Source organism: Heloderma suspectum, chromosome 2 (genome assembly GCF_057233095.1).
Source record: "Heloderma suspectum isolate Gila_16-S chromosome 2, 16-S_ref, whole genome shotgun sequence".
Lineage (NCBI taxonomy): Eukaryota > Metazoa > Chordata > Lepidosauria > Squamata > Helodermatidae > Heloderma > Heloderma suspectum.
In genome coordinates, this window is record NC_139459.1 from 51,373,958 (window position 1) to 51,400,237 (window position 26,280).

The following is a 26,280-nucleotide window of genomic DNA, read 5'->3' on the forward strand; positions in this document are numbered from 1 at the left end:
TAATCTTGTCTCAGATTACCAAAGAGCAACTACACTCCAAGGATATGCAGCTTTAGGCTACTGTAGCTAAAATCACAGCCTGTGTCCAAATTAAAATTTGCTATAAAAGGGTTCTCTGTCTCTCCTGCTTAGCTGAGACGTCACTTTCCAAAGGAATTTTATATCTGCAGGTATGGATTTCAGGATTAAGGGAGTACTGGAAAAGAAGTATGTTGCAGGAGCAGACAATGGGTGAGAACAGAACAACAGGCTAGAAGAATACAACTAATGTAATGTTTTTAATATTTTATCTTGTTCTTATGTTGTCTTTTTAATATGAACTGCATAGGGATTTTTCTATGTTAAGCCTTCAGTCCTATACACACCAGGGAACCAGCCCCACTGAACTCAATGGGACTTCTAAGTAGGTATGTATGGGATCGCAGTGTAGGTGGTACAAGGATATAAAGAAATAGTACAGCAGTGAGAAAATGAGATGAAATCACGTGTCAAGAATGGCTCATTCTAAGCCTCAAAAACTTGAGTGTAAAACGGGTAAACCTAGCCATTCTGATTGGGCATAGCGTAAATAGCAAGGATCGGTGGCCATCTGCTGTTTTGCAGTCAGGCGGGGGCTGATAACGATTTCTGGTATAGATTTTTTTTTATAGGTGACCTTGTGGGGCTTTAAGCGTTGCCACAGGATGCGAGATGGCCATTTAGGCGTTTTTAAATCAGAGTAGTTCAGACTGAGGCAATATACCAACTCTGAATATCAGATGCAAACCACTGAAAGGCCATTTTTTCCTCTTCCCTCCTTGTCCCTTCTTCCTTGTGTGTCGTGTCCTCTTAGATTGGAAGCCTGCGGGCAGGATCTGTTTTGTTTTACTGCTGGCGTGTGAGGCCGAGGAGCGGGATAAAAATACTTTAAATAAATACATAAACATAGAGACGTGCAGTGAGGGAGGGCAGCGATAGCCTCCCTCCGCGGTTTGAGCGGGTTCCAGGTGCAACTCGCCTGTTCGTCTTTGGACACGGGATGCTGGACTAGGCGGACCTTTGGGCTGTAATCTAACGAGGCTCTTCTCACGGTTTTCTTCCGTGACAAAAGGAGCGGTCGCCTCTTCCCCGCAGAAAGGGGAGCTGCGCGGGAAGAGGCTGAGGCGACATCAGCAAGAAGCGAAGGCCTCCCTGCCAGTAGGGGACGGTAGGGCAATCTCCCAGTACGGCGGCGCCAAGAAGCCGGCCGCGCTCGTCGAGGCCTCCGCCGGTGGAGCTCCTCCCCGCCGGCCCTTGGTGGATGAGGTAGCGGAGGTGACTAATCAGTACGGCGACGGCCCTCGCGCCTCCCTCAGTTTTTCACACACACCTCCGGGAGCCCTCATGGCTTCTCGCAGCGAGGACGAAGCGGTGCTGTTCAGACGCGGGGCCGGGCAGGTACTGGGTTAGACGGGGCCGCTCGTGGCTCCTTGAAAGGCTTCGCTTTTTCCCTTCGTGGAGGCCGTTATCGGGCGGGGTTGTGTCCCCTCTCGCGGTCTAGTCTTCGCTGCTTTAGCTGCTGCGTCTTAGTTCGGGCGCGGCAGCTGAGCCAGGCAGTTCAGAAAGCAAACTGTGAAAGGAAAACAGACAGTTGAACTTGGGGTGGCGGCGGAAGATTTAGGTCGGGGAGTTTATGTACGAAACGGAAGCAAGGGCTTCTCATGAGGTACCCTAACGCTGTCCGAGATGCGAAAAAACGCACGAGTAGTTCTGCATGCGCAAGAGGATGTTTGGGTTTGGCATGAATAGCGCCCATTTGGCACATAGCAACCTGCCCTTGAAACTGGCGGAATTTTGGAAAAGTGGCCTGGGGCAATCTGCTGTTCAACATTTAAAAAAAAATACCTTGGGCACACCTCAGTTAGTACACTGATTCCCTCCAGCCAATAATATATTCTGGCACAAGGTAATAGTGATTTATTGAAGAACCCAACTGTATACACTGCATTAAATTGTTGGCTGTAACTCTGAGTTTTAAGTTTTGTTAAAGAAGAAAAGAAAAAAAAGGAAACCTGAGTTCTATTCTCTTCTTCACAGAGCGATGATTCTGATATATGGGATGATACAGCACTCATAAAAGCATATGATAAAGCAGTTGCATCTTTCAAGGTAAAAGCTCACTCTAAAGAGTTTTCCACCTGCTATACAAAAACATAATGCAACTCGAACTTGTATGGAGGTCACACTTTCTGATCCTTGAATGTAATCCTAGAAGTCAGTAGATTGGAAGAAAGGGAGGGAAGAAGATTGTTGTCTTTTTCATTAGTCAGGGCTCCTGTGTGCAAGCAAAGTACTACTAGCTGGACATCGAGCAGGAATTCCACAAGTATAGTATTTCTTAGTGCAGAAATGCAATAAGGAAACTTCACCTGTTGAATGTGTAATCAGCCTGTTAGAGGTATAGGAACCTAGCAGGAAAAAGCTCTCAACACTAAGGAGGACATTCTGCATATGCTCAATAGCATTCTCCTTTCTATATTTAACATACTCTTGAGCTGAATCCTATCTGGTGAAACAGGTTCCAGAGCCTGTTACCTGAAGTTACTGACGTTACCTACTGTTTGTGTATGTTACTGTTTACCTACTGTTTGAGATCTTTCAAATGAAATATATTCCATAAATCATATTCCTTTTAATTTGACATCATACCTGATCTAGTATGGAGTCCCCATTATCTTTTGAGTAATATGAATAGGAGAATAGTACCATCCCTTGATCTTGTTGCTAAACTCTAATGCTGACAATGAATTCACATAGCAATCCTATATGTATCTACTGAAAGTAAGTTCTGCTTAATTAAATGGGATTTACCCCCTTGTAATTGTGTATAGGGGTGCAGCCTTAGATTCCTAATGACAACCCAGCTTTTAACAAAAATTCAAGGCTAAATAGGCCTCCAAAGTACTAGGCCTCTTGTAGTGGAGATCACATTCTGAATTACTGAAATGAGAGCTGCTGGTGTTGTTTTTCCCTACATACACTCATTAGTGTAGGGAGTGCCCCAGAGTGATGCAGCTCTGTCACCCAAGAATAGTTAAGATGCAAGTCTGCCAGTCATTTAGCTGATCAGGGTTGTTAAAAAAATCTCATGTCTTTTAAAAGCATACAGAGGCCCCTAAGGACTGCAATGAATAAATGTCTCCTGTAGATGTGTATGTTTGGTGGGGACCCTTGACCAGTCACCAGCTATCTGGTACATATATATGATTCATCAAAAATGCACATTTGTCTCCTGACACATTATATTTTTAATGTGGTCACCATGTGTACGTAATTAAAGCAGCTGTTAGTATACTAAACAGATTTTATTTTAAGGTACATGTGTTTTCAGGAAGCATCTCTAGTTTCTGTAGCCTTAAACAAGACACCACAACTGCTTTTTTAAAAACTTCCGTGAAAACTTTATAAGCTCCTGCTTGTGGAAGATGCTTCTGTCTGGCTCTCAGTGATCCCTTTCTTCCCCATCCCATTCAGCAGGTTCCCCCAACCCTCAGTGGAGCATTTTCAGGGGACTGTGAATGTCAGCTTCCACCAACCCTGTTACCCATGCTTAGTTCTAGATCCATCCATTCCAATCTCTCAAATGTGGAAATATATGTTTGAAAATGCATTTTAAAATTCAGTTTCTACTACTCTGTGAAAACCACTTTAAGACTCTGTACAATTAGCATTTAGCACCTACATTATTAGGGAAACACAACTAGAATCTATCTGGTAATTGTTGGTGATGTCAATTTCCTAAAGCCAACCACATGCATTTGTGGTGGGATTGTATTAAGAAAAGGGGGTTTGGAAAAGGGTGGTGACAGTAATGAGATGTGCCTCAATGCTCATAAGCCCTCAAATTCGGAGGCTTACGAGTATCCTGTTCAGGGCAGGAGGAGTAGCAAAAGCAATCTTCATCTCCCCATCCTCCCACCCTGCGTTTTCACTGGATGGGGCTTTTTGCTCATCTAGCGAAAGTGCTAAGAAGGGGGTGGGAAGGAGGCTGGAGATGCCTTAGGTTAGCTCCTGGCCTCTCCAGTCTCCTCCTCTACCTGCCCACCAAAACACCACCTTTTACCCCTCTCCAAGCTTGCCTTCCCAACCTTGGAGAGGCAGCCAGCATGATTCTTTCCATGCGGCTGGGAGAAGGAAGAGGAGGAGAGCTGGAGCTCAGATTCCCAGCTGCGAGGTCAGAACTGTCAACAACCTTGGAATCCAAAATACCCTATGGCCCCTCAGATGCTCTCTAGGGGCCATAGGATTGCTCCCTTAGTTCCAAAACAGTATAATGAAATTGTAACTAATTTTTTAATCACCGCCAGACTAGAGGTTGTTAGTAAGTGGGAAACATTGGAAGGATCAAATATTACTGAGTGACTGAATAGGATAGGACATGGGAATGCCTTGCATATGGTAATGCTGAAGCACCTGACAAGGAATTGTGAAAGAAGGGAAAGGTTTCATAAATGTATAAGAGTATGAATATTCATAATGTTTTTCTAAACATTTTGAAATATATGTTTTAATCAAAATACATCTAATTTATATGAGATCCTTAAGCTATAGATTAATAACTGTTTTTCTTGCAGTTTTGTTGGGGGGGCTATTACATTATCCGCTTGGAAGTTAAGTTTTGTTTTGTAGATTTGTTTTGACTTGTAAAATTGGATGCAATGCATGATTATTTCAAATTATCTTTCAAATATCTTAGATATTTATTAGTAATAAAAATTAAAAGAATGGTAACTATAACATGGGATTCAAGGAGTGGGAACCTGAAAAATAATGTATTAATATCTTTACTTTAACAGAATGCTTTAAAGAATGGAGACTGTTCAGAGCCTTTGGATAAAACTGAGCAAAACGCTGGGACAAAAAGAAAAAATAATAAAAAGAACAAAAGTAGGAAGAAAAGTAATGCTACGCCACATAAACAGGTCATTCTGAAAAAAGACTTGTAACAGAATATGTGATTCAGAAATTTTCTTTTTTTAAATCATGTAATTAAGATCCTATTTTCTTTTCAAAACGAGAATTGCTCCCAGGTACAAACTGAAGGAAGAGGAGCCCAAATATTCAGTCACTTAGGGCGCAATCCTATTTATGTTTAGACAGAAAGAAGTCCTACAGGACCCAGCGTGTCCCAGCCAGCTAACCTAACATGCATAGGATTGTGCCCTTAATTCCCATTCTGCATGACATTTTACAGGGAAATAGAAAACCTGGTATTTATGAAGACCTATGTTTTGTCATGTGTTCACTTCTGTTGTCCCAGCTCTTGAAACGGAGTAATACTTCGGTTATCAGAATTATGTATTTGCAGAAGCTGCTGGAGAGCTACCCATACTTGAGCCAGTGTTTTCAGGTGGTGCATCTGAAGAACTATTTCAAACAGATAATAAAGGATAATGTTTTAAAACTGATTTATAAATTTAAAAGTAAGATGATATTTGATATTGAGGTTTTAAAGCTAGCATATTGTGGCTGATAAATGTTGAAGGAGAGCGTATTTCATTTATTTAAAACATCGTTATATCACTCTTCATCGGATCAGATTTCAGGGCAACGGACAATAAAACAGTAACATCAGTATCATAAGAGTCAGCAAACAGAACCACAAAAACAGCAACAAAGCATTATATACATTGTTTAATGTCTAGGTAAATAAATATCTTAACCTGGCATCTGAGCACTTGTAAAGTAAGCACCAGATACACCTCCCAAGGGAGGGCATTCCAGAGCCGTGGCACCATCACTGCAGAAGCCCTTTCCTTTCTAGTTATAGCACACTTATGATCAGGAAGTCACTTAGAGCAGGGCCTCAGCAGAAGGTGTTAAGACATGGGCAGACTGGTATGCGCAGAGGTGCTACTTAAGATATTTGGGTCCAAAGATATTTAGGGCTTTAAAGGAAAGTATGAGCGCCTTGAATTGGGCCTAGAAGTGAATACACAACTAGTGCAGTTCTTTTCAAATTAGAGCTATATGAGCAAACCTGGAGGTAGTAAAAATTCTGGGAGACGAATTCTCCACTGGTTGAAGTGTCTGTGTAATCTTGCAAAGGCATACCCATGCATTTCAGTAATCCAAGGTTATCAATCAGGGCTCACATCACAGTGACCAGAGTATCCTGTTTGGAAATAGCCACAGCTGGCAAACCAGCCAAACCTGGTAAAAGGTGCTGTGTGCTGCTGAGGACACCTGGACCTCTACTGACAAAATCTGATGAAGGTGCAGACCTGCTGCTTCAGGGGGAGTGTAACCATTTCCAGAAGAGACTGAGCACCAACTCCCCACAAAAAACACATGCCTACAGTGTTTCCATCTTGTCTGGATTCAACTTCAGTTTATTGGCCTTCATCCAGTCCATTACCACGTCCAATAATATGTTAACTCTTCAAAATGTGTGCAGAATACAAATATGTCACAAATATGACATATTTATGCAGGAGGGAAATAATGTTTGTATTAGTAGGGTAAGGAAGGAACTTGTTTCAGAATACCACCAATGTAACTTATGTTTTTCTTTTCAATGCAGTGGAGAGTTAGTGATGCATGCAGTGCAGTTTGGTCTGAAGATGGCAATGTGTACCAAGCAACTATTACCTCAATTAACTGGAAGAAAGGGACTTGTGTAGTTGTCTATGCTGGATATGGAAACAGGGAGGAGCAAAATCTGTCAGATCTTCTACCACCAATTGATGCTGAGGGAACAAATGAAGAGAAAAGTGCTGCTGAGGTAAGGAGAAATATAAACTCTATGCCTAACTGAAACAGAAAAAAAGTTCTCATTGCAGAGAACTTGGTCTTGCAGAGCTAAGAGAAGCAGACAGTATGAGAAGTAAAAGTAACACGTGTGAAATATGGAATTATATCTATTTCTGCAGGAGCTCAATTTGATCTTATGCCTCCTACTTGTGCTTCAGTTGTACAGAGTTCTAATTCAGCTCCATAAGACTGTTCTTAAGTCCTAACATATGTATATATTAGTACATGGTCTGATGGTATCTTTGTTCCCAATTACTGCTGTTTCATTCCCTGAATATATCCAGAGTATTCATTGGCAATCTGCTCAAATAATGAGAGAGCAGAATTTTCTGCTGGCCATCTTTTCATGGGAGCGTAAACATTTAGCGGGGGGTTGCATTTTGTGCTCTTAGTGGCAGTGTGTGTTGTAATAAAGTGTGCATAGTTGAAGCTTGGCTTAGAGACAGCCCTAGTGTTTTAATGCCACAAAGAAACATTCTGCATTAAAAAAAAAAAATAAGTGCTAGAAGAGGAGGACAGATAAGCAACAAAATAAGCAGGAATGGTTAAAAGGGCAGGTGTGTATGAGATGAGACAAGTTCAGTTCTTTGGTAAAAATAGGGAATGGGATGAAAAGCTCTGGAAAGGGGAGTTATTGAAGGCTACATTATTAAGATCTCTAGTTGCATTTAAAAGGATGCCTTGCATCTTGCAAATTCCTAATTATAATTCATTTTGTAGAACGATAATGAGACGCAGTATTCAACAGATGAAAGTGACCTCTCCTTCCAGTCACCTGGAAACAAACACAATCGTGCAAAATCAGCACAGTGGACTTCCCCTTTTCCTCCACCACCAGTACCAGGCTCAGGAAGGGTAAGCATAGACGCACGTCTGTAGGTCTTCATAATATTACATGGTAGTGTTCCAGCTCTTTTAGAAGAGCAATACCTTTACCTTCTTTTTTTTTTTAGAAGCTGCATCACAGGTGCCATTGTATCAACAGACTGAGGACCATAGTTCTGAGACTAGTGTATGGAGAAGAGCTGTAGCTTAGTGGTGGAGCACATGCTTTTTTCATGCAAAAGGTCCCAGTTTCAATCCCTTGCATCTCCAAGAAGGGCAGGGAAAGACTCCTGTCTGAAACCCTAGAGAGCTGCTGCCAGTTAGTAGAACAATAGTAAGCTAGATGAACCAGTAGTGACTTACTGTAAGGGAGCTTTCTGTGCTTCTGTGATATCTAAAGAAATACAGAAGCAGCCCTGCACAGCTTTGCAGCCTTATCAATAAGTCCACACACGTTACAAGCCTGCAAAAGTGTTGATTAGCCTGCTGGTGGCTTGCAGAGGTGGGACAGAGAGCTCCATCCCTTTTGGAGCAACTTGATGCATTTCTGTGCTGGGTGCAGAGGAGGAGGCTTTCCTCTCCAGGCAGCCAAATTGGTTTCTATGCTGGGCATGGAGGAGAAACAGAGTGCCCCTTGTAACCTATGGCTACCAGACTACTGCTTAAATATGAGGTTACAATTCAGTTTAGCATAGCCTGAATGTGTTATGCTTGACAATCAATATACATGAAGGGTGGGAAATTAAGAAAGAATGTAGTGGCTTTTGAACTTTCTTTATTCAGGTTTCATAATAGCCCTCTTCAGGCGTTCCTTTTTTTCTAAGTGTGGAGGGTGGTGAGGGTACATTCACGCTCCATGAATTCTTGAAGAGGGTTATAGTTATTGTGAAATACTAATCAGAGGAGGCTGCACCAAAGTAGTCTAGGGGGGGTGTATTGATGTATCTTGCATGTTAAGTTTTGCAACTGTTGGTATAATGAAGACCTTCTTTTATTGCATTTTGAACAACACCAATGTAGACTGGAATGAAATTCAGTGGACCTCCACCTTTCTTATCAGGCTGGCCTCCACCATTTCCATCAGGACCACCGGTGAGTGATAGGTAAAAAGAGTAGTAATAAAAGGCATATCCTAGTTGGTAACCCAGTCTCTGGATTGTACCATTTGAGGCTACAGCTGGGGTGGTTAACATGGAATGTTTCCCTGTAATCTTAATTCCCCCTAATTTAGTGAATTTTGCATTAAGAATTGTTCAAAATGTTTGTAGCAAACAGCAGTGAAAATTCCTAAACTTGCAACAAACTACTACTCCAATACTACACAGAATCTTAGCCCTGGAACTTGTTTCCTTGAAAGTGTGTGCTTCTTTGAGCTAGTTAAAATGTAACTAATGTCTGAGCTTATTTCTATGCTTTCAAAAATGTGTGACTTGTTCTTTTTGTGTTACTAAACTTTCTAAGAAGAAAAGCCTGCCACTCCAGATCATAAGTATTTTCTTTCTTTTCCTAGTTGATACCACCTCCCCCATTTTTTAACCCAGATTCTCCTGATGATGATGAAGCATTGGGAAGTATGTTGATAGCCTGGTATATGAGTGGCTATCACACAGGCTACTATCTGGTAAGTGATGTGCCTTCCCCCACCCCTTACTGAAATGCAACCTGCCTGACCCCTCAGTTATGGTGTTAGATACATGGACTTCATTTTTAAGAAGGTTTTTTTTTACAATGAAGTTTAATGGGACTTAGTCCCAAGTAAGTGGGTATAGAATTGTACTCTAAATGGTCTATAGTAAAGGGACGTACTGAATAGTTTAAAAAATATTTAACAGCGAGGACAATAGAGAAAATGCCTCACAAATCTGTCACTTGCCAAGTCCACCCTGTTTGTCATTCACATCTTCCTCTGCTACTACTTAGTCTCCTCCTTATCACTTTCTTTGTTGCTGTACTTCAGATACTGAAAGGACTCCAAAGCCATAGATGTGTAGGAATTTCCACTACTGATAGGTGAACCTCAGCTATTCACCCCCGTAGCAGATTCAGAATGAGTCGTTTTGAAAATGATTACATTACATAATTTTTTACTTATCTGGTAGACAATTATGTCCAATTAGAGGACTGATTCCTCAGAGGAACATCCTAATGATATTGTAATAGGTCTTTCCCAATAGTCAATGCTGCATTCAGTTGCCCCCTTCACACTAATTACTGTAGGTAGAGGGGGTGTGGGAGGATGCTTGGCATAACAGGGCCTTGGACACTGCTGCACGGAGGTGGTTGGGCATCATAGGAAGTCTAGTTCCAACGGTACCCAACCACTCTGTATGTGGCAGTGTCATAAGAACATAAGGAGAGCCATGCTGGATCAGACCAAGGGTCCTTCTAGTCCAGCATTCTGTTCACACAGTGGCTGACCATCTGTCAACTGGAAACCCACAAGCACAACATGAGCGCAACAGCACCCTCCTGCCCATGTTCCCCAGCAACTGGTGTACATAGGCTTACTGCCTCTGATAACTGGAGGTAGCATAGAGCCATCAGGACAAAATCAATGGCATATAGAGTTGATAACCTCCTCCAGGGATTTGTCTAACCCTCTTTTAAACCATCCAAATTGGTGGCCATCATTACATCTTGTGGTAGCGAATTCCATAATTTGACTATGCGTTATGTGAAGAAGAACTTCCTTTTATCTGTCCTGAATCTCCCGCCAATCAGCTTCATGGGATAACCCTGGGTTCTAGTATTATGAGAGAGGGAGAAAAATCTCTCCCTATCCACATTCTCCACACTGTGCATAAGTTTGTACACCTCTACAACATCCAACATTGCTTTGGCATAGTGTCCTTCCCAGTTAGGGTGGGACACTGGCACCATGATCCCACTTCCTGCTACATGCCAGAAGCAGAGGAGCTAATGGAGAGGGCTTCATCCATGCTTGGAAAGGCACTGGGCCTAAGGAAGTATGTGTGGTTTGAGGCCTCCTTAAATCAAGCTCCCTTTCTGGCAGGGATGAGGCTCCCATTGCTCTACTTACCACCTTCAGCCTCCAGTAAATAGTGCAAAGCACTGGGAAGGCCCTGTTCATCCTGGGAGGGGTGCTGTGCCTACTGTTTTTAGCTCTGTTTTTGAAATGTATGGCCTTGCCGCAAACTCGAAAATGCAATCAGTTAAAACAGATCACCCATCCAGTGGGTAAATCTGGACTTGGTCCTCACCATTAGTTTCCATATTAGTCCATAGGAAGTTAGATTCTGCACATGCTTGGAGAGTCTTCTGTTGCATGCAGGGCATGCTGCCTGTCTTCTAGAAGAAAATGGGAGAACCCTGCAGGAGAACTCTATATGCCATTGATTTTGTATTGGTTTCCACAATAAAAAGGCTTCCTATTGAAAGTGTGAAACACCGTTGAAATGGTTCTCGTAATTACCACCTTCTGATTATAGTTTGTCTTAATCTAAACTTTAAATCAAATCAATTTGCTTATCATTTGTGGTGAAACACTGTCACAATCTGTGGGTACAGGGTAAGAAACAACAGCGTCTTAGCTAGCCAACAGTTTCTTCTCTTGAGATGATGTTGAACGGAACCTGCCTAGCCCTCTTTCAAGAAGCACGGAACCCTATTGCAGGCAGATGTGTGCGCACACACAACTCTACACCCTTTTCTCTTCCAACTTACTGGGTTATAGCTGAACTTCCCTCTATTAAGACCAAGTGATTTCATCGCTGCTATTAACCGAAGAAAATTTAGATAACCAGCTTTGAGCTTATTTTTTTCAGTCCCCAATAACTCTTGGGGTTGCAAAACAAATTTGTCTTCAGTTGCAAACTGTTCTGCATCCTTTAACACAGGGTTTAAAGCAGAGTCGTATGGAAGCTGCCATGGGGAGACATGCCCACTCAAAGTAGCTATTGTAAGTACTACATTTAGTTTTGCTTTAACTTGCAGTAGGGGAAAAGCTGTTCTTGTTTCATCTTCGTGGCCTAAGATAATCCATGGGCTCTTGACTTAGTGTTGCTTGTGGGAAGAGAGGGAAAGCATATCTCATTGTGTTTTCTTGGTAGGCTATGGAAAATAATAGGATCACAAACTAAATTAGTCCAGGCTTGCTGCAGAGTCAAATCTAGAAAATAGCTCTTACTAGTTGATGCACTTTGCATACAAGAGGAAAAGGCAACCTAGCGTTAGATTTTCACATTAGTGATATGTAGATAGTCTTGGGTGGAACATTAGCTTAATAGCATTGTCATAAGTTGTTCTTCTGAAATGAATTCACTCTCCTATATGATCTCTTTAAAATTATATTTTAAAATGTCTCCCACAGAGAGGGACATCCCACTTCTACATTGGTCAACAAAGAAGCTTTAGCTTTCACAGGAACCAAGGTTACTGAATGGATAGCCCAGAGGGGGATGCGCCACTAATAACATTTGCCAGCAATGATATTTTCACTGCTAAGAAGATTACTGAATGGATAATCATCTGGTGATCATATGTTGTTAGTAATTAGGTGCCTATTCTAGACTACATGAACTATTCATTTATGAATGTGGATGATTTAGGCTAGCATTGATTCTTAAAGCAATCTTCCAAGATGTAGAATATCTTCACTTCTGGTTCTGCAGTGATGATATGCTGATGAATATCACTTGATAGCAGCGGATGGCAGTGGTGACCTGAACAGAAACTGTACAGATGCATGTGGTTAATTATCCAACAGTCCAAATACCTGAGCTAAACCAACTCCTGTGTTAAGTTGAAAGAGAGGATACTTATCAGTTATGATGCTCAAGTAGTTTGATATACTGGTCAATAAAAGTAAACTTTTTCAACTTGATTTTCTATTTTTTTAGGAAGCGTACAAAATGTCAACGTTATAAAACATGTCTTACAGTTTGGATAATAATAACACCTAAGATAACTGATCTTTGACTTGTATATAATGGAGTGTTTAAGTTGTTTAACACATAGCCACATCAGAACTATTTTGGTAGCAGAAAGACTGCCCCGTTTTGTTCTTTCAATTTAAGGGCTTAGCACTAACTTCAAAAACAGAATATAGTAACAATGTAGAATAAAATAGTGTGGGTTGAATCCAGAGAAGAGCCTATGGAAGTGGGTGGGCAAAAGGTGACTTCTCCTCCCTGTAGCCCCCTGCATAGCATCTTCCTAGGGTTGGGGGACCCTCCTGAAAGGGGTTAGCTTGTAGCATGAGGGGGCAAGGGGAGGCACAAAAATCAAGCAGAAGCTCACCCGCCCCTTTCTGTAGTCTTTTCTCCAACACCAACCTTTTATTAGCTGATCCCATATTAATAAGATTATGCAATCATAAAATTACATAAAATCTTTATGTAAAAGATTACATAAAATTACATAATTGTAGTTACTCTTCCCTTGGTTAACTCTAACTGTCTGAACTCTAGCCTATATAAGGAAGTCACTTTTTTCCTCCTCCTTCCCTCTCCCCAACAAATCAAGGTTACCTCTATTATACTTCTGTACTTACTAATGCTGGATCTAGGCTTGTACTATGGGAGTGCTAAGGAAGAAATTGCATTCACTTTTCTTGACAATCATCTGTTCATAGATTGACATGACTACATTGAAGTACAGTTCATAGTACACTGACAAGTTTTTCTGTTTGGCACATTCATCTAAAAGTTGTAGTATAGTTAGTTCACAGTGAGATTAAATATTCTGTAAAGGATTTGTAATACTTCAGTGTGACAGGATGTACATTACCTTTTAAATGTATAAACGATTGACTAAAATTTTGGTAGCTGAGAAATCTTTTTTTTTTTTAAGAGGGGAACTACATCCTACAGTGGGGCGGGCACAGAGAGAAGACCACTATCAAACCTGAAAAATGTACTTAGTTTCTGGATTCTCGGGCTTTCAGACTCATTTAAATAAGGTCAGGTGTTCACATACTGCATGTTATAACAAGCACAAAGATGCATATTTTATAGCAAGCATATGCACTCTACTCCTAGACAAAAATGCTTCTTAGTAGATCAGCTCTAGGTTTTTTGATCCTCAGTCATCAAGATTATAAGAGTTTAGAAATTACTCCTGTTCCTGAGTGTTTTGCCTGCAAGAAATAAGACAGCTAAAAATTGCAGTTTTTTACCCCCTTAAAATGAAACTAATAGTAGAGCAAGTTTTCAATGCTTATATGAAATTGTATCCTAAATTCTGCCGTGGATCACAGATATGCCATGCAGGAAATCAAACAAGAGGAGGCAACTATAGATTTAGCATATGAGCTGGCTTGCACTGGAAGCATAGCTTATACAGGCTGGTTGGGTATAATGGAGAAACACACTCTTCCTGACACCTGAAGCTCTGGGCCATGGTTTTTTGAGCGAGCTCAGAATACTGTCTGTGATGTTTATGTACTCGCTATGAAGGCAAGATGTGAGAGCTTTCAAAACAATAAAGATTTATTTGTAACGATCACAGCATGCATATATATCTTGTGCTCCTCACCTATGTTGCCCATGACTCTGCCTCATTTTGGCTGTTCTACTGGTGTAATATTTCACTGGTATACCAGGGGAGTTCTGCTGGCATATCTTGCCATTATGGCAGCATATCTCAAATTCCAGCAAGATAGCAGAGCTTCTGCCACATTCCTAAGTCTGCAGTTGGAAGAACTCAAGTATAGGATTGCCACCAGAATGAATTGCCCAAATTGTTATGTCTGCCATTTTCATGTTTCAGTAGCCCTGTTCAGGCTTTCAAAAAAGGGTTAATAGAAACATGTGAGAGGAAGGCCCCAGCCCTCTCCTTTGCTGCATTTGTTGCTCTGTACAAGTGGGGGATGACTGTCTGAAGCAGGGAGCCTCCTGTATCTGTGGGGGCTCCCTAAATAAGCCAGAATGCTGGAAAATCCTCATCAAACAGCATACATGCACTCTTTGTGTTGCTTATGTAAGTCAGGTGACATTTCCTTGCTTTACTCATCTAACAACATCTTATCCTAACAGTTTCCCTGCTGCCACTAAATTATTTAAGTATTATAGATGGACAGCTGAGATTCAAAGAAAATTAATTGCCCAAATATATACTCAGCATTTTGATTAACTGCCAATTTTCCTTACTTTCATTTTTCAGTACTATTGTAAAATTCATCCATTACAAATCTATCAAGCATTGAGGTTACTTCCAGATGGGCAGCTCCTAACTTTTTTTGCTTGAAGCTGCAACAATAATTGCAATTAACTTTCCACACTATTGAGGGTATTGAACTTGTTCAGTATATCCATCCTGCTGTGTTCTATCAAGACCAGTGTGTGTGACAAACCTGGGGAAAGTCCAATTGACCCAAGCGACCATTAAAAAAAAAATCACAATCTTTAAAAAGATATTATTTAATTTGCACTTCTTTATTTAGTGTCATTACTTGATTACTGTCCATGAAATATAAAAAACCAAAGTTTGTTTTGGATCAAAGCGCTTCATTTGAGGGTGGATGGAAAATATTTCTAAAATGGCAGTGAAGTGGAAAAGCAGCCAGATCCTTTTTTAAAAATAAATTGTGTGATTAGTGCTATAATTCATTTAAGCATGCAAATATTTTAATTTTGAACATATGGCCAGAAAATCATTCTAATGCTAATTAAAATACTTAAAACATCTAAACCTGGTAATCAAATGGCACACATCAGAAGGGTATAGTGAGGGGTGCTGAGCAGTGATAGGCTCACCTGCCCAATACATCTCTGCACATGTGGAAACCACACCTCTTGAAAAGATGGAAGTGTAGCAGTAAAAAGTATTCACACCTGTGGTGATCGTGTACTGTTCTGTTCTTCCTCAAAAAGTCACGTTTTCTGAGATCTGAGAAAAGATGGAAGATGCAGAGGGCAGCACAGGAGGACAATGATTCCGTGATGATGTATAGATGCTCTATAAAAAGTGAGTCAATAAACTGACAATTCCACACTAAATATCTAGTGTGGTAGCACCCTTAGTTGTTGTTACCAAATGTATTAACCAGTGTTTACACAGTTCAACCCATTTTTTCTCTATTCATTTATAATTGGTGAAACTGGCAATATCCATTTCCAAGTCAAACGTAACTCATTTGACTGGGGATGCTGTTCTTTCATGACATCAAACATTTTGAGGTCCTCCTCATCAAACAACCAACCTATCATGCTAATTGTCTTGAGGCTGGGCAGTCTGGAGACACACTGGACAAAAGACTTAACAGTTGCTGCCTGGCATTTGATTTTGTGTGTGAAAATGCGACTGAAATCCACCATGTATAACTTTGGCATATTGGACAACGTTTTGAAGAAGTTTCTCCAAGCTTCTTCTGTAATGTTGTGGTTTGCACTGAGGCACAGGAATTCAAGCTTTTGGAAACCTCCATCAACTGCTACTTTTGCTATATAAACAAAATACAATATAGATATAGGTGAATAGTTAAAGAAAATTATTTTAGATTACCATTACCAACATTAGCAACAAATATATTCTAAGGGATTTAGCCAATTTGTAAAAGTACCATGAGCTGCTGTGATTTTTAAAAATAGGTATTCCTACGTTTCTTCAAGTATCAATGTATTTCACAAACACGGACAGTCAAGTGTTATGCTACTTTAAATTTTTCTTAACGGCGCTAAAAGAATATTCACAAGCCCAGTCACTTTAGTTTAACAAGCATAACACTAACTCCTGCTCTGATCTTACTGAGGTCTGATGCATTTGAAGTGGGAGCACAAGGCACCTGCTTTAAACTGACTAGCATAGTGACACTCAGCTTGCAGTGAGCCGTTGGTGTGCAGGGGATTAGGCTGAGTTTGCAGTGGCATATAAACAGATTCTTTGCATGACTCCCACTGCATATTAACAGTTCATGTAGAGCTTAGAATCATAGAATAGTAGGGTTGGAAGGGGCCCACAAGGCCATGAGTCCAACCCCCTGCACAATGCAGGAATCCAAGTTTGATGATGACTGACAGCTTGGAGTTGCTGTCAGTCATCATGTCCCTCTGTTTTATCTGGACTGACCCTGACAGGAGTTAAAGTAAGGCTCAAACAGGAGTGTAGACTCCACTTTAAAGAGGAATATATACCCCTATTTTGTTCTCGTCAACCTTACTAGAATAGGACTCACACCGTGCTTTCTGACCACTATCACCCTGATTCAGCAAAGGTGACATGGATGTGTGCAGGTGGACTTTGCACATGCATCCACTGTTGCAGCTGGAACTGTACACACAAAAGAGTATTGGAAATGTGGTTTCTAGCACTGAATCTATGTGTCTATTGCTCTGAACCTGTAATTCTCTGTGCTGAATTGTAAACACACTGTACCAAACAGAAAGCATTGTCAGCACCTAGCACCTCTTTGGGAATGAGTGGGACTGAATGCAACCCCTAACTCCTCTGTCCCTCCCTACTGGGATGTTCACATGACCTGCTTGATGGAACATAATTTCTTTTAAGAACATTATACCTCTGTACATAATTAGCGTGAAAGGTAGGAACTTCCTCCTCTTAACAAAAGGTATCAGATAATGTTTGTTTGGGTTCATGTGAAAGTACCCTATAGTGAATATAAAGGATGGATATCTGACATTTTGAAGCAATAGTCTCTCAATGAACATGATGTATTTTTATTTTAAGACTCAAAAGTAATTGTCTATACCTGCTCATGTCCTAATATGCAGTCCTACTTTCATAAAGCAGTAGCTGCATCCATTTGCCACCAAATGGCTCAGAGAATCTTGTGTTGGCTAGACATTGTGGCATTGGATGTGATGGCCTGGCTTGCATGGTATGACAACCCACCATGTGTGATCAGTCATGGTGTGTGTAAAATACTGAATTATGGATAGTTGCTGAACTATGGATAGCTCTCTCATACACCTGGGACAGCAGTGACTAGTGCCAATGGGCTGAGGCAAGATTATCTCAGGGTTTATTTCTTTTTTTAAAGACTCACCTATTTCCAATAGGCCTTCATCACTTAAACACTCATTAAACTTCAGCCTTCGGAAATTTGGAAAATGGGAACATTGCTGAACAATCAGTTTAGCTGTGTGACTTATTCCTTCTCCAATAGGTAGAAAAAGTTCCTCCAAATTCACAAGAGAACTCAAAGTTTCTGCTGCAAAGTAGAAGTAGAAGGATTTGGAAACAACTATTTACAGCACAACCCTATATATGTCTACTGAGTTCAATATGGCTTACTCAAGGAAACTGGGTCCAGGACTGAAGAATCCCAAGTTACTTCAGTGTATATGCCTGATCTATCTTAGTGTGGTAGTGTAAGTTTTGTCTGACCACACTTGAGACAGAACACAACTGCAAGCTTTAAACAAGACCTTTATTTAATATTGGCAGGCATCTTTTTGTTACAACTAAAACAGACAGTGACCTGGAACACACAACACAACAGCCTACCATGGGTTCATTTACCTGCAGAGGGCTGTCGTGTCAGGCCCAGCTTGCTGTGGGTTGTCATGTTGTGCAAACTCAGGAGGCAGCTGTTTGAGGCTTAGACAACCCTCAAATAACCCATGGCTTGTTTCAGGATTATTTTAAGGTTGTCCAAGCCTCAAACAACCCTTGCCACCCCGGTTCGCACAACGTGACAACCCACAGCAAGCCATGCAAAAATGGTACCCACAGGCGCCTGGCACGATATGACAGCCCCTGTGGGTAAATTAATTGTGTAAACATGCCCAACATAACTAGGCAAAAGTGAAAGCAAAAACGGCATCCCAACTGCCTACATGTATTAACCATTTAGGATGCAATCCTATGTATATTTAGGGTGCAATCCTAACCAGAGAGGCAGCTGCCTCCAAACTCGGAGGTGACCGCCTATCCAAAGCAGGGCAGGAGAAGCACAGAGGGGATCATTGGCTAGACAGCCGATTGCGGCTGTCTAGCCATGGGAGCATGGAGCGGGGAAGGAGGCTGCTGTACAACATATTGGATTTGTCGTACACGCAGCTACGCTCTCCCCACCTCAGCCATGCCCCTTTCCAGCTGCTCCGTGCTCCTATTGCAAGCATAGAGGATGGGGCTGTTCCGTGCTGCCTCAGAGGCAGCACAGAAGTGGGGGTAGGTCAGTTCTTCAGGAACCGACCTCGGAGCACGGGCTCTGGGGTTGGTTCCCAGAAAACACAATATCCTATGGCCATCTAGCTGCTGTCTAGCGGCCATAGGATTGCTCCCCTAGGCAGAAAAAAGTCCTACCACTCCCAGCATTCCCTAGCCAGCCATGCTAGCTGGGGAATGCTGGGAGTGGTAGGACTTTTTTCTGTCTAAACATACATAGGATTGCACCCTTAGTGGCTTTTCAACCAGTTATTTCCCCCTCCATACAGTGAGTTTTAAGTAATGGCAGTTACTTATGCCAACACTCATCTGAAAGCTCCAAAGCGATACCAATGGAGGGAGGAATCCTATGTCCCCTAGACAGCATCTAGAGGACGAAGGGTTGTTCGTTTTCCTGGCTCCAACCTCAGAGACAGGGCTCAGAGCCAGGAAACTGCACTCCCTGCCTCCTCCCCCTCATAGCTAGTACAGTACCATGCCAGCTATCTCTCCGTGCTTGGAAAATGAAAACGAATAGGAGGTGTTCCCATGGGTGGGGAGGGAGCCATACTACATAACCTATGGTCACCCCAGCCTCCTTCCCTCGCCCACCCTGAAGCCTCTACTAGACAGGGAAAAACACAGGTCTAGTTTAAATGCAGAGCAGGAGGTGCAATGTACCAACTGCTCTCCACTGGATACTCATAACTTCTGAGGGTGCATCCCATAGGATTGCACCCTAAGATATCCTTAAAACCCCATTAAAATGTCACAAATGCCCCATCCCAAGACAGCTCATATCAAACTTCAGAAGCTGTTTATAAAGAGTGACAAGGTAAACCATACCCAACGCTGTACAGGCTTCCTTGTTAATGAAATTTAGTCTTGAGATATCCAGTACTTTTAGCCCAGTAAAATTTGGCAAAGCAGCAGCTGCAACAGAGAAAAATATAAACAACATTATATGAGAGACATATCACTTTTTACAATGCTGAATGCTTCTGATCACTATTTATGCAAGCATTTCCTGACTTGTAATCACACTGCTCAGTTTTACTGTTCGTGTAAGGTTTTTAATGTATTTATTATTTTATACTGTTATTCGTTAGGTTTTTTATTTTATTTTATTATGTAAACCACTTAGAGATTCTAGGGTATCAAGTAGTACACAAATAGTTTAAATTAAAATAAATTAAAATAAAATATTAAATTAAAATACAATACAATACAATAAAAAGACCAGGTAATTGTTTAAATACCGTCAGAGAATCCAGCTAATGACTTCATCATCTCATCTGTACATGGCAGCCTTACCCCAGCCAGCCTCTATACTGGTATTAGATTTCTATGGAAAGTCATTAATTTCTTTTATTTGTGTTCTTGAAAGTCCTCTAAACCCAGACATGCCTAAAGCAAGCTTAATCTCTCAGATTAAAAAAGATTCTGTCCTGTGTCAGGGTAAGGGAGTCCACTTCGGGGTGCTTCTAGCCAGGGCTTTTATGGCACTATCCCCTACCTCATTCATGGAAGTTTATGAGGGCAACACCTGCTGAAGACCTTCTTGAAAATCTGTTAGGAGAAAAAGACAGAATCAGCTGCACAATGTTCTCCGATTGCTAGAGCTAGCAGCCCTCTGCCTGGAAGCATCTGTAGTCTCTTAGTAGTGTTGTCTCCAAATAAACGTCCTTATTTGAGCTACAAAGTCATACAAAGGGGTTCATATCATGAGGTATAATATCAGAAATGTAAACTCTGGAAAAATCCCTTAATTTTAGGGTGCACCCAGATGGAGGGCTCCTAGCACTACCAATCGAAAGCTATTTGTGCAGCTATTCCATCTTTTCTTCATTAATGGATTTTATGTGTAAAGAAAATATACAGAAGAAGCAGTGGGAAAACATGGTAGGGTTACAAGTTGCAGCAATATTGTCTGGACCCCCAGTAAAATTCTGTGAATGAGCAAAGGAAACGGCAGGATAAAAGTCTCCTCTGGAAGCACGCATAGTTGTAGTTCCACATCTTCTAAATAACAGATTGCTTACTTACAGAGCAATCCTATGGGCTGGGAGGGACCTGGTGGACTATCGGCCTCTTCCAAAGCCCGACTGGATTGCTTCGGCCAGGGCAGGAGGTGGGAGCAGCTTTTTTATTTTCTGTTATATCTTATTCCCTTATTTTTAAAATTTCCCTCCCATTGGGAAGGGGAAATTACTATGCTGGCTCACGCTGGTGTAGTTAGGGCCTGATCCCAGGCCAGTGTAGTTAGGGCCTAATCCCAGGCCATGTCAGGAGTGTGAGGAGACTTTGGATCTAGCAGATCCAAAGCCACCCCAGCCCACCTTATGCCACGTGTAGGCCCCTACCACCAATGGAATCACTGCTGCAATATTCCTACACCCGCAGATCTTTCCACAGGTGTAATGGGGATCTCTGAGGCAGAAATGCCATCCTACCAGTTTGACTCCTCTGTACCAGTAAACCCCTTCAGCCACCTATTTAAGGGCATTAGTTTTAAGTTTCTAAATTATGACTACAGATCTTGCAAGATCTGTATGAATGGTCAGTGTTAACATGACCTTTAATCAATCTGACATAGTCTTCATTGTGATAAAGACCATCAAAAGTGTCAAGCCTGAGTGTATGTGTGGGTTTTCCCTTTCAATGATTATCAGGCACTTGTAGAACACAAATGTGCCTAGAAATCATCAGATCTAAGATGTTGCAGCAAGATAAGGACTCTGCATGTCAAGCTTTGCTGACATCCAACATTGGTTTGCATCTGGAGTACAATGTGCCGTAAGCAGAGAGGAAGAACAAACTCAAGAAAGAAACTTCTTATTGCTCTAGTATATTTTAAAATGTTGATTCCACAAATAATAAAGTATTACCTTTTTACTGAATAAAAATATAATCTATTATTAGTGTTTTAAAAGTTGCTCATTAAATGCTTCTTACCAAAGGAAAACAGGTCTTCATCCCCTAAAGGCAATCCAGTGAGCTGTAGTTCTGTTAGCATCTTGCAAGAAGACATTGCAGCGAAGAGAACCCCCAAATCAGAAAAGTCTGAATGTTTCAGATGAAAAACTGAGAGGTTTTGAAAGTTCCGTATAAATTCAACTGCAAAAGGAAAAATATTTTACAATGTGAAGTAATTTACAACTACATAGGACTTTACTGATACCATGTATAGATTTACTTCAAAGAACATGAATAATCTATTTTATGTAAGCAATGTTCTACACCCCTGACTTTGCACTCTGAACAAATTGTGTCAATCAATCACATTTGGAAAAATTTGTATTTTGAAGAGTTTGCAGATTCTGTTCTGAACCTGATATTAGAATTTGGAGATTATGTGTATATTTGCCAGTCAGCAGGACAGTGACAAGAAGGAACATTATGTGTAATGAAGGTACAGTGAGTTCAAGGCATGAAATGTGATAAGAGAGACTAGGCTCTCAATAGAATTCTTCTGCAGAGATTCACCTTGAACAAATGAAAGCAATCCTCCACAGAGATAGGTCTGTGTGCAGGGAACAGCAAGGGGTGATGGCCACCTCTCCAAAAATACTTCCCACTACCCGTTTTGATACCCCACTCATTTAACCAGATATGTAGCTGAGCTTTATAAATCACAGCAAACTAATTGTCAGTCACAGTAGATTAATGTCCAAGTTTAAATTTTAAAAACACGTTAAGCCTGCAGGTGGCTTTAAAATATTTTTTTTAATCCTCCCTCCCTCTTTCCCCCAATGTCCAAACCAGCAATCTGAAGCCAGTGAAGCTCACTGGCTTAAGGAATGTAACTCTCCATTCAGCATGGCTGAGGCCCAACTTTGCCTGGCAAGGCAGACTGATAACTGCCTTGCCAGGCAAAGTAGAAAAAATAATTCCTTGCTCCCTGAATAACGGTTTTTGCAACCTCTTCAACATTTTTATTAATGACTTGGAGGAGGAGGTGCAGGGAATGCTGATCATATTTGTAGATGACACAAAATTGGGCGGGATAGCTAATACTTTGGAAGACAGAAACAACATTCAAAGTGATCTGGATAGACTGGAGTGCTGGGCAGAAAACAACAGAATGACATTTAACAGGGATAAATGCCAAGTTCTGCACCTAGGAAAAAAAAACCAAATGCACAGTTACAAGATGGAGGATACGTGGCTCAACAACACTACAAGTGAGAAGGATCTTGAAATTGCTGTCGATCACAAGCTGAATATGAGCCAACAATGTGATGTGGCTGCAAAAAGGTCAAATGCTATTTTGGGCTGCATTAATAGAAACATAGCTTCCAAATCCTGGGAAGTACTAGTTCCCCTCTACTCAGCACTGGTTAGGCCTCATCTGGAGTATTGTGTCCAGTTCTGGGCACAACACTTTAAGAAGGATGCAGACAAGCTGGAGAGGGTTCAGAGGAGGGCAACAAAGATTATCAGGGGACTGAAAACAAAGCCCTATGAAGAGAGACTGAAAGAACTGGGCATGTGTAGCCTTGAGAAGGGAAGACTGAGGGGAGATATGACAGCGCCCTTCCAGTACTTCAAAGGTTGTCACAGAGAGGAAGGCCAGGATCTCTTCTTGATCATCCCAGGGTGCAGGACACGGAATAATGGGCTCAAGTTATAGGAATCCAGATTCCGGCTGAACATCAGGAAAAACTTCCTGACTGTTAGAGCAATGCGACAATGGCACCAATTACCTAGGGAGGTGGTGGGCTCTCCCACACTGGAGGCGTTCAAGACGAGGCTGGACAGCCATCTGTCAGGGATGCTCTGGCTTGGATTCCTGCATTGAGCAGGGGGTTGGTCTCGATGGCCTTGTAGGCCCCTTCCAACCCTACTATTCTATGATTCTATGTTTGCTTCCCCAAATTAATTATCCTAGAGTTGCCCCTATCCATGTCTTTTTCTCTCATATTGTGCATAAATGTGCAAGAGTAAACTGGGAAATGTATAAACTAAAACTAAATGGAATACATGTCTGCTTTCACTTGGGTCAAACTGCACATTAAAATAAACACACCTTTAAAAAGTGTGCTTAAACTGGCCTCTTCTATTTTGAAGGAAAACAACCATGGATCTGGTGCTCCCACTCCAGATCGGGGACCCACACTGGGTCTCTGCTGAAAGTTGCTTCTTTGACTGCTATTTGATCCTGAAGGTGCAAATTTACTGCAAAGGATGACACATGAAATATGTTACATGAAAGGTTTCAGCAAATCTTTTTAGTGAATGAAACCTCAATCAAGAAAATTGTATTGAACAACAGAGATATACCAAGGAAAGATTCAGAAGTCACCATCTCCTGTAATAAAAGCATGCTGCCTCTAGGATCACAAAAAGTGATGGTCTCTGAATAAAAGTCTGTGTCGGATTTCAAATGGAAAAGAAGTGCTTTGATCCAGCTAAACTGAATTGTGATTTACTGTGTAATCTGAAACAAATGGAACAAATTAGTCTTAATTTAAGTTCTATTGCTTTAAATGGGACTTAGTCATGGCTAACTTTAGCTGGCTTGCATGTTCACAGTGTGTGATATAATTTAAGCATGCTTAAATCCCACTGAAACCAGTTGGACTTGGATGGGCAGTGGAATCCTATATATGTTTACTCAGAAGTAAAGTCCATTGCATTCCTGGACTTGCAGGAAAGAAGGCATAGGACTTCAGCCTTACACACACTGGCTGCAATCCTGCACAATGCACACCCGCTTGGGAATAAGTTTATTGAATTCAATGGGCCTTACTTCTGAGTAGACATACATAGTGCCATTAAGCACTTACACTTATCAGAATTATCTCCTATATTTTACCTAGTCTGGGAGAACTGCTTTTAAACTGAACATTGTAGATTAGCAACTTCGCCAGGTTATGAAGATTTTTGAAGCCTTCTGGAATTATGTCAAATACATTTTGACTGTTGGGTAGATCCACTGTCAATTCCTTCAGGAATGAATACTTGTCCAAATTTACAAAGAGAGCTTCTGAAAAACACAAGGTAAACAGTTAATTAGTCAGCATTGGTCTCTACCATCTAAAGTTTCCTTATCTTTTCCAGCTAGTGACTTTACATTTTAAATTGCTCATATTTCTATATTAAGTTGTTGGGGACTTTTTAAACCCCTTACATGTAAAAAAAAAAAAAAAAAAAAGTGTTTAATCCCTAAAGTGCTACAGAATTACCTAGAACATGCTTGGAACAGAGAGGAACATATCCACACAGCAGACTTAAATTAATCAGATTTCTAACGCAAACTTATGCATGCTTAGTGCAAACAAAGACCCACTGTGTGCAATGCAGTTTATATGCCCTAGAAAATATGCTTAAGATTTTAGCCTAAACAGTCATTCTTCTTCCCAGGGAAACTGAGTGGAATGGGATCCCTATCAGAATTCCCTGCCTATTGCCAAACGACTATTCCCTGGATTCTTCAGTTAAAAGCATGGGTGCTTCCAGACAGAGGGCTCGTAGTGCTACCCATTGAAAGGCAATGTGTAGCTTTTCTATCTTTTACTCTGTAACAGATTTTCCGTGGCAAGAAAAAAAATGGAAGAAATGGTGGGGAAACACATGAAGGGTTACAAGTGAAAGTGAAAACCCCTAGAACTAATCAAGCTAGCTCCATCTTGGTGGGCCCCTATCCTTGCAAGATTACTTACTCATATAAATAAAATAGGTATGTTTCCCAAAGGGTGGGGCTCTAGTATAGTCGTTCCCATATATTAAAAAGGAAATAAAACTGATTATTATAGACTGATTATTAGGCGTAAGTTCTAAAATTTATACGAGATTTTTATTAAACAAATTGGAAGAATGGGCAGTTGGTTACCAGGTCATTGCTGAAAAGCAGGCAGGTTTTCAAGAGAGAAGCACTATTGAACAGTATTTTAAATAATACTGTCTGGTTACAAAATACAGAGCAGGGTCAAAGCATCATGTGTATGCAGCTTTTGTAGATTTAACTTCAGCTTTTGATTTAGTAGATAGAGACTGGCTCTGGCTTAAATTATTACAGACTCATATAGCCAAAAAACTTCTCGTTTGTCATTAAGTTTTAAAACATATATATTATGTGTTTTTTCCTCCAGCTATACAACAGTTTGTGGTTCCTGTATTATTATATGAAGATGACATGGTCCTTTTTATCTGTAACTCAGATTGGATTGAGACGTTTGTTGAAAGAATGTGGAACTTTCTGCCAGACAGAATACCTTACAGTCAATATAGTAAAGCTAATGTTTTTTTGGCAAGAGGCCAAGTAAACATAAATGGACGGTGAATGGCCATAACACTGAACAATTTAAGGCCTTTAGAAAGCAATCCTATGGCCCCTAGACCATCTGGAGGGCCATAGGATAGTTCAGATTCCTAGATCTGATACTGGAGACTGCGTTCCAACTTCGGACCCAGGAGTCCAAGCTCCCCTCCCCCACCCGCTTGCAGTCAGCACGGAGAGAACCATGCCAGTTGCCTCTCCAAAGGAGTAAAAGTGACCTCAGAGGGAAGGGAAAGGGTGCGTGCTAGGGGCAGAGAGGGGAGGGGATGGCTTAGGCCATATGCCCAGGCCTCCCCAGCTTCCTTCCCCTTCCCCTCCCTGATGCCTCAGCTAGA

The 26,280-nt window shown here is 41.2% G+C and overlaps 2 protein-coding genes across 7 annotated transcripts in view; one reads left to right on the plus strand and one right to left on the minus strand.

The window, feature by feature from the left end:
• The first annotated feature begins 1,274 nt into the window (after positions 1 to 1,274).
• Positions 1,275 to 12,434, plus strand: LOC146352227 (survival of motor neuron protein-like). The gene is made up of 9 exons (XM_084833530.1): positions 1,275 to 1,416; positions 2,056 to 2,127; positions 4,815 to 4,940; positions 6,542 to 6,742; positions 7,492 to 7,626; positions 8,617 to 8,688; positions 9,107 to 9,217; positions 11,454 to 11,515; positions 11,927 to 12,434. Exons 1-8 carry the CDS (start codon positions 1,363 to 1,365, stop codon positions 11,508 to 11,510), a joined length of 828 nt encoding a protein of 275 aa, XP_084689656.1. The 5' UTR covers positions 1,275 to 1,362; the 3' UTR covers positions 11,511 to 11,515; positions 11,927 to 12,434.
• Positions 12,435 to 14,962: 2,528 nt separating this feature from the next.
• Positions 14,963 to 26,280, minus strand: part of NAIP (NLR family apoptosis inhibitory protein) — a 35,031-nt gene continuing 23,713 nt past the window's right edge. The window contains exons 11-16 of one of the 6 annotated variants that reach the window (XR_014787631.1): positions 24,482 to 24,652; positions 21,619 to 21,780; positions 20,180 to 20,232; positions 19,510 to 19,596; positions 17,561 to 17,725; positions 14,978 to 15,997 (exon numbers count right to left, since the gene is read on the minus strand). Coding sequence is in view for 4 of the 6 variants with exons in the window: in XM_084833521.1 (XP_084689647.1) it covers positions 15,633 to 15,997; positions 17,561 to 17,725; positions 19,510 to 19,596; positions 21,619 to 21,780; positions 24,482 to 24,652 (950 nt within the window). In the remaining 2 variants the exon portion in view is untranslated. Of the gene's footprint in view, positions 15,998 to 17,560; positions 17,726 to 19,509; positions 19,597 to 20,179; positions 20,233 to 21,618; positions 21,781 to 23,630; positions 23,842 to 23,984; positions 24,104 to 24,481; positions 24,653 to 26,280 lie in introns of those variants that run through there. The other 5 variants (XR_014787632.1, XM_084833521.1, XM_084833522.1 and 2 more) reach the window with 5 other exon arrangements.

What these genes read in the sequence shown, in the direction of transcription:
- LOC146352227 (XM_084833530.1), top strand. Translation starts at nt 1,363, where the DNA reads ATGGCTTCTCGCAGCGAGGACGAAGCGGTGCTGTTCAGACGCGGGGCC. An exon ending in AAGCAGTTGCATCTTTCAAG is followed by an intron (nt 2,128 to 4,814) that starts GTAAAAGCTCAC and finishes TTACTTTAACAG; the next exon opens with AATGCTTTAAAGAATGGAGA. An exon ending in ATGCTACGCCACATAAACAG is followed by an intron (nt 4,941 to 6,541) that starts GTCATTCTGAAA and finishes TTTTCAATGCAG; the next exon opens with TGGAGAGTTAGTGATGCATG.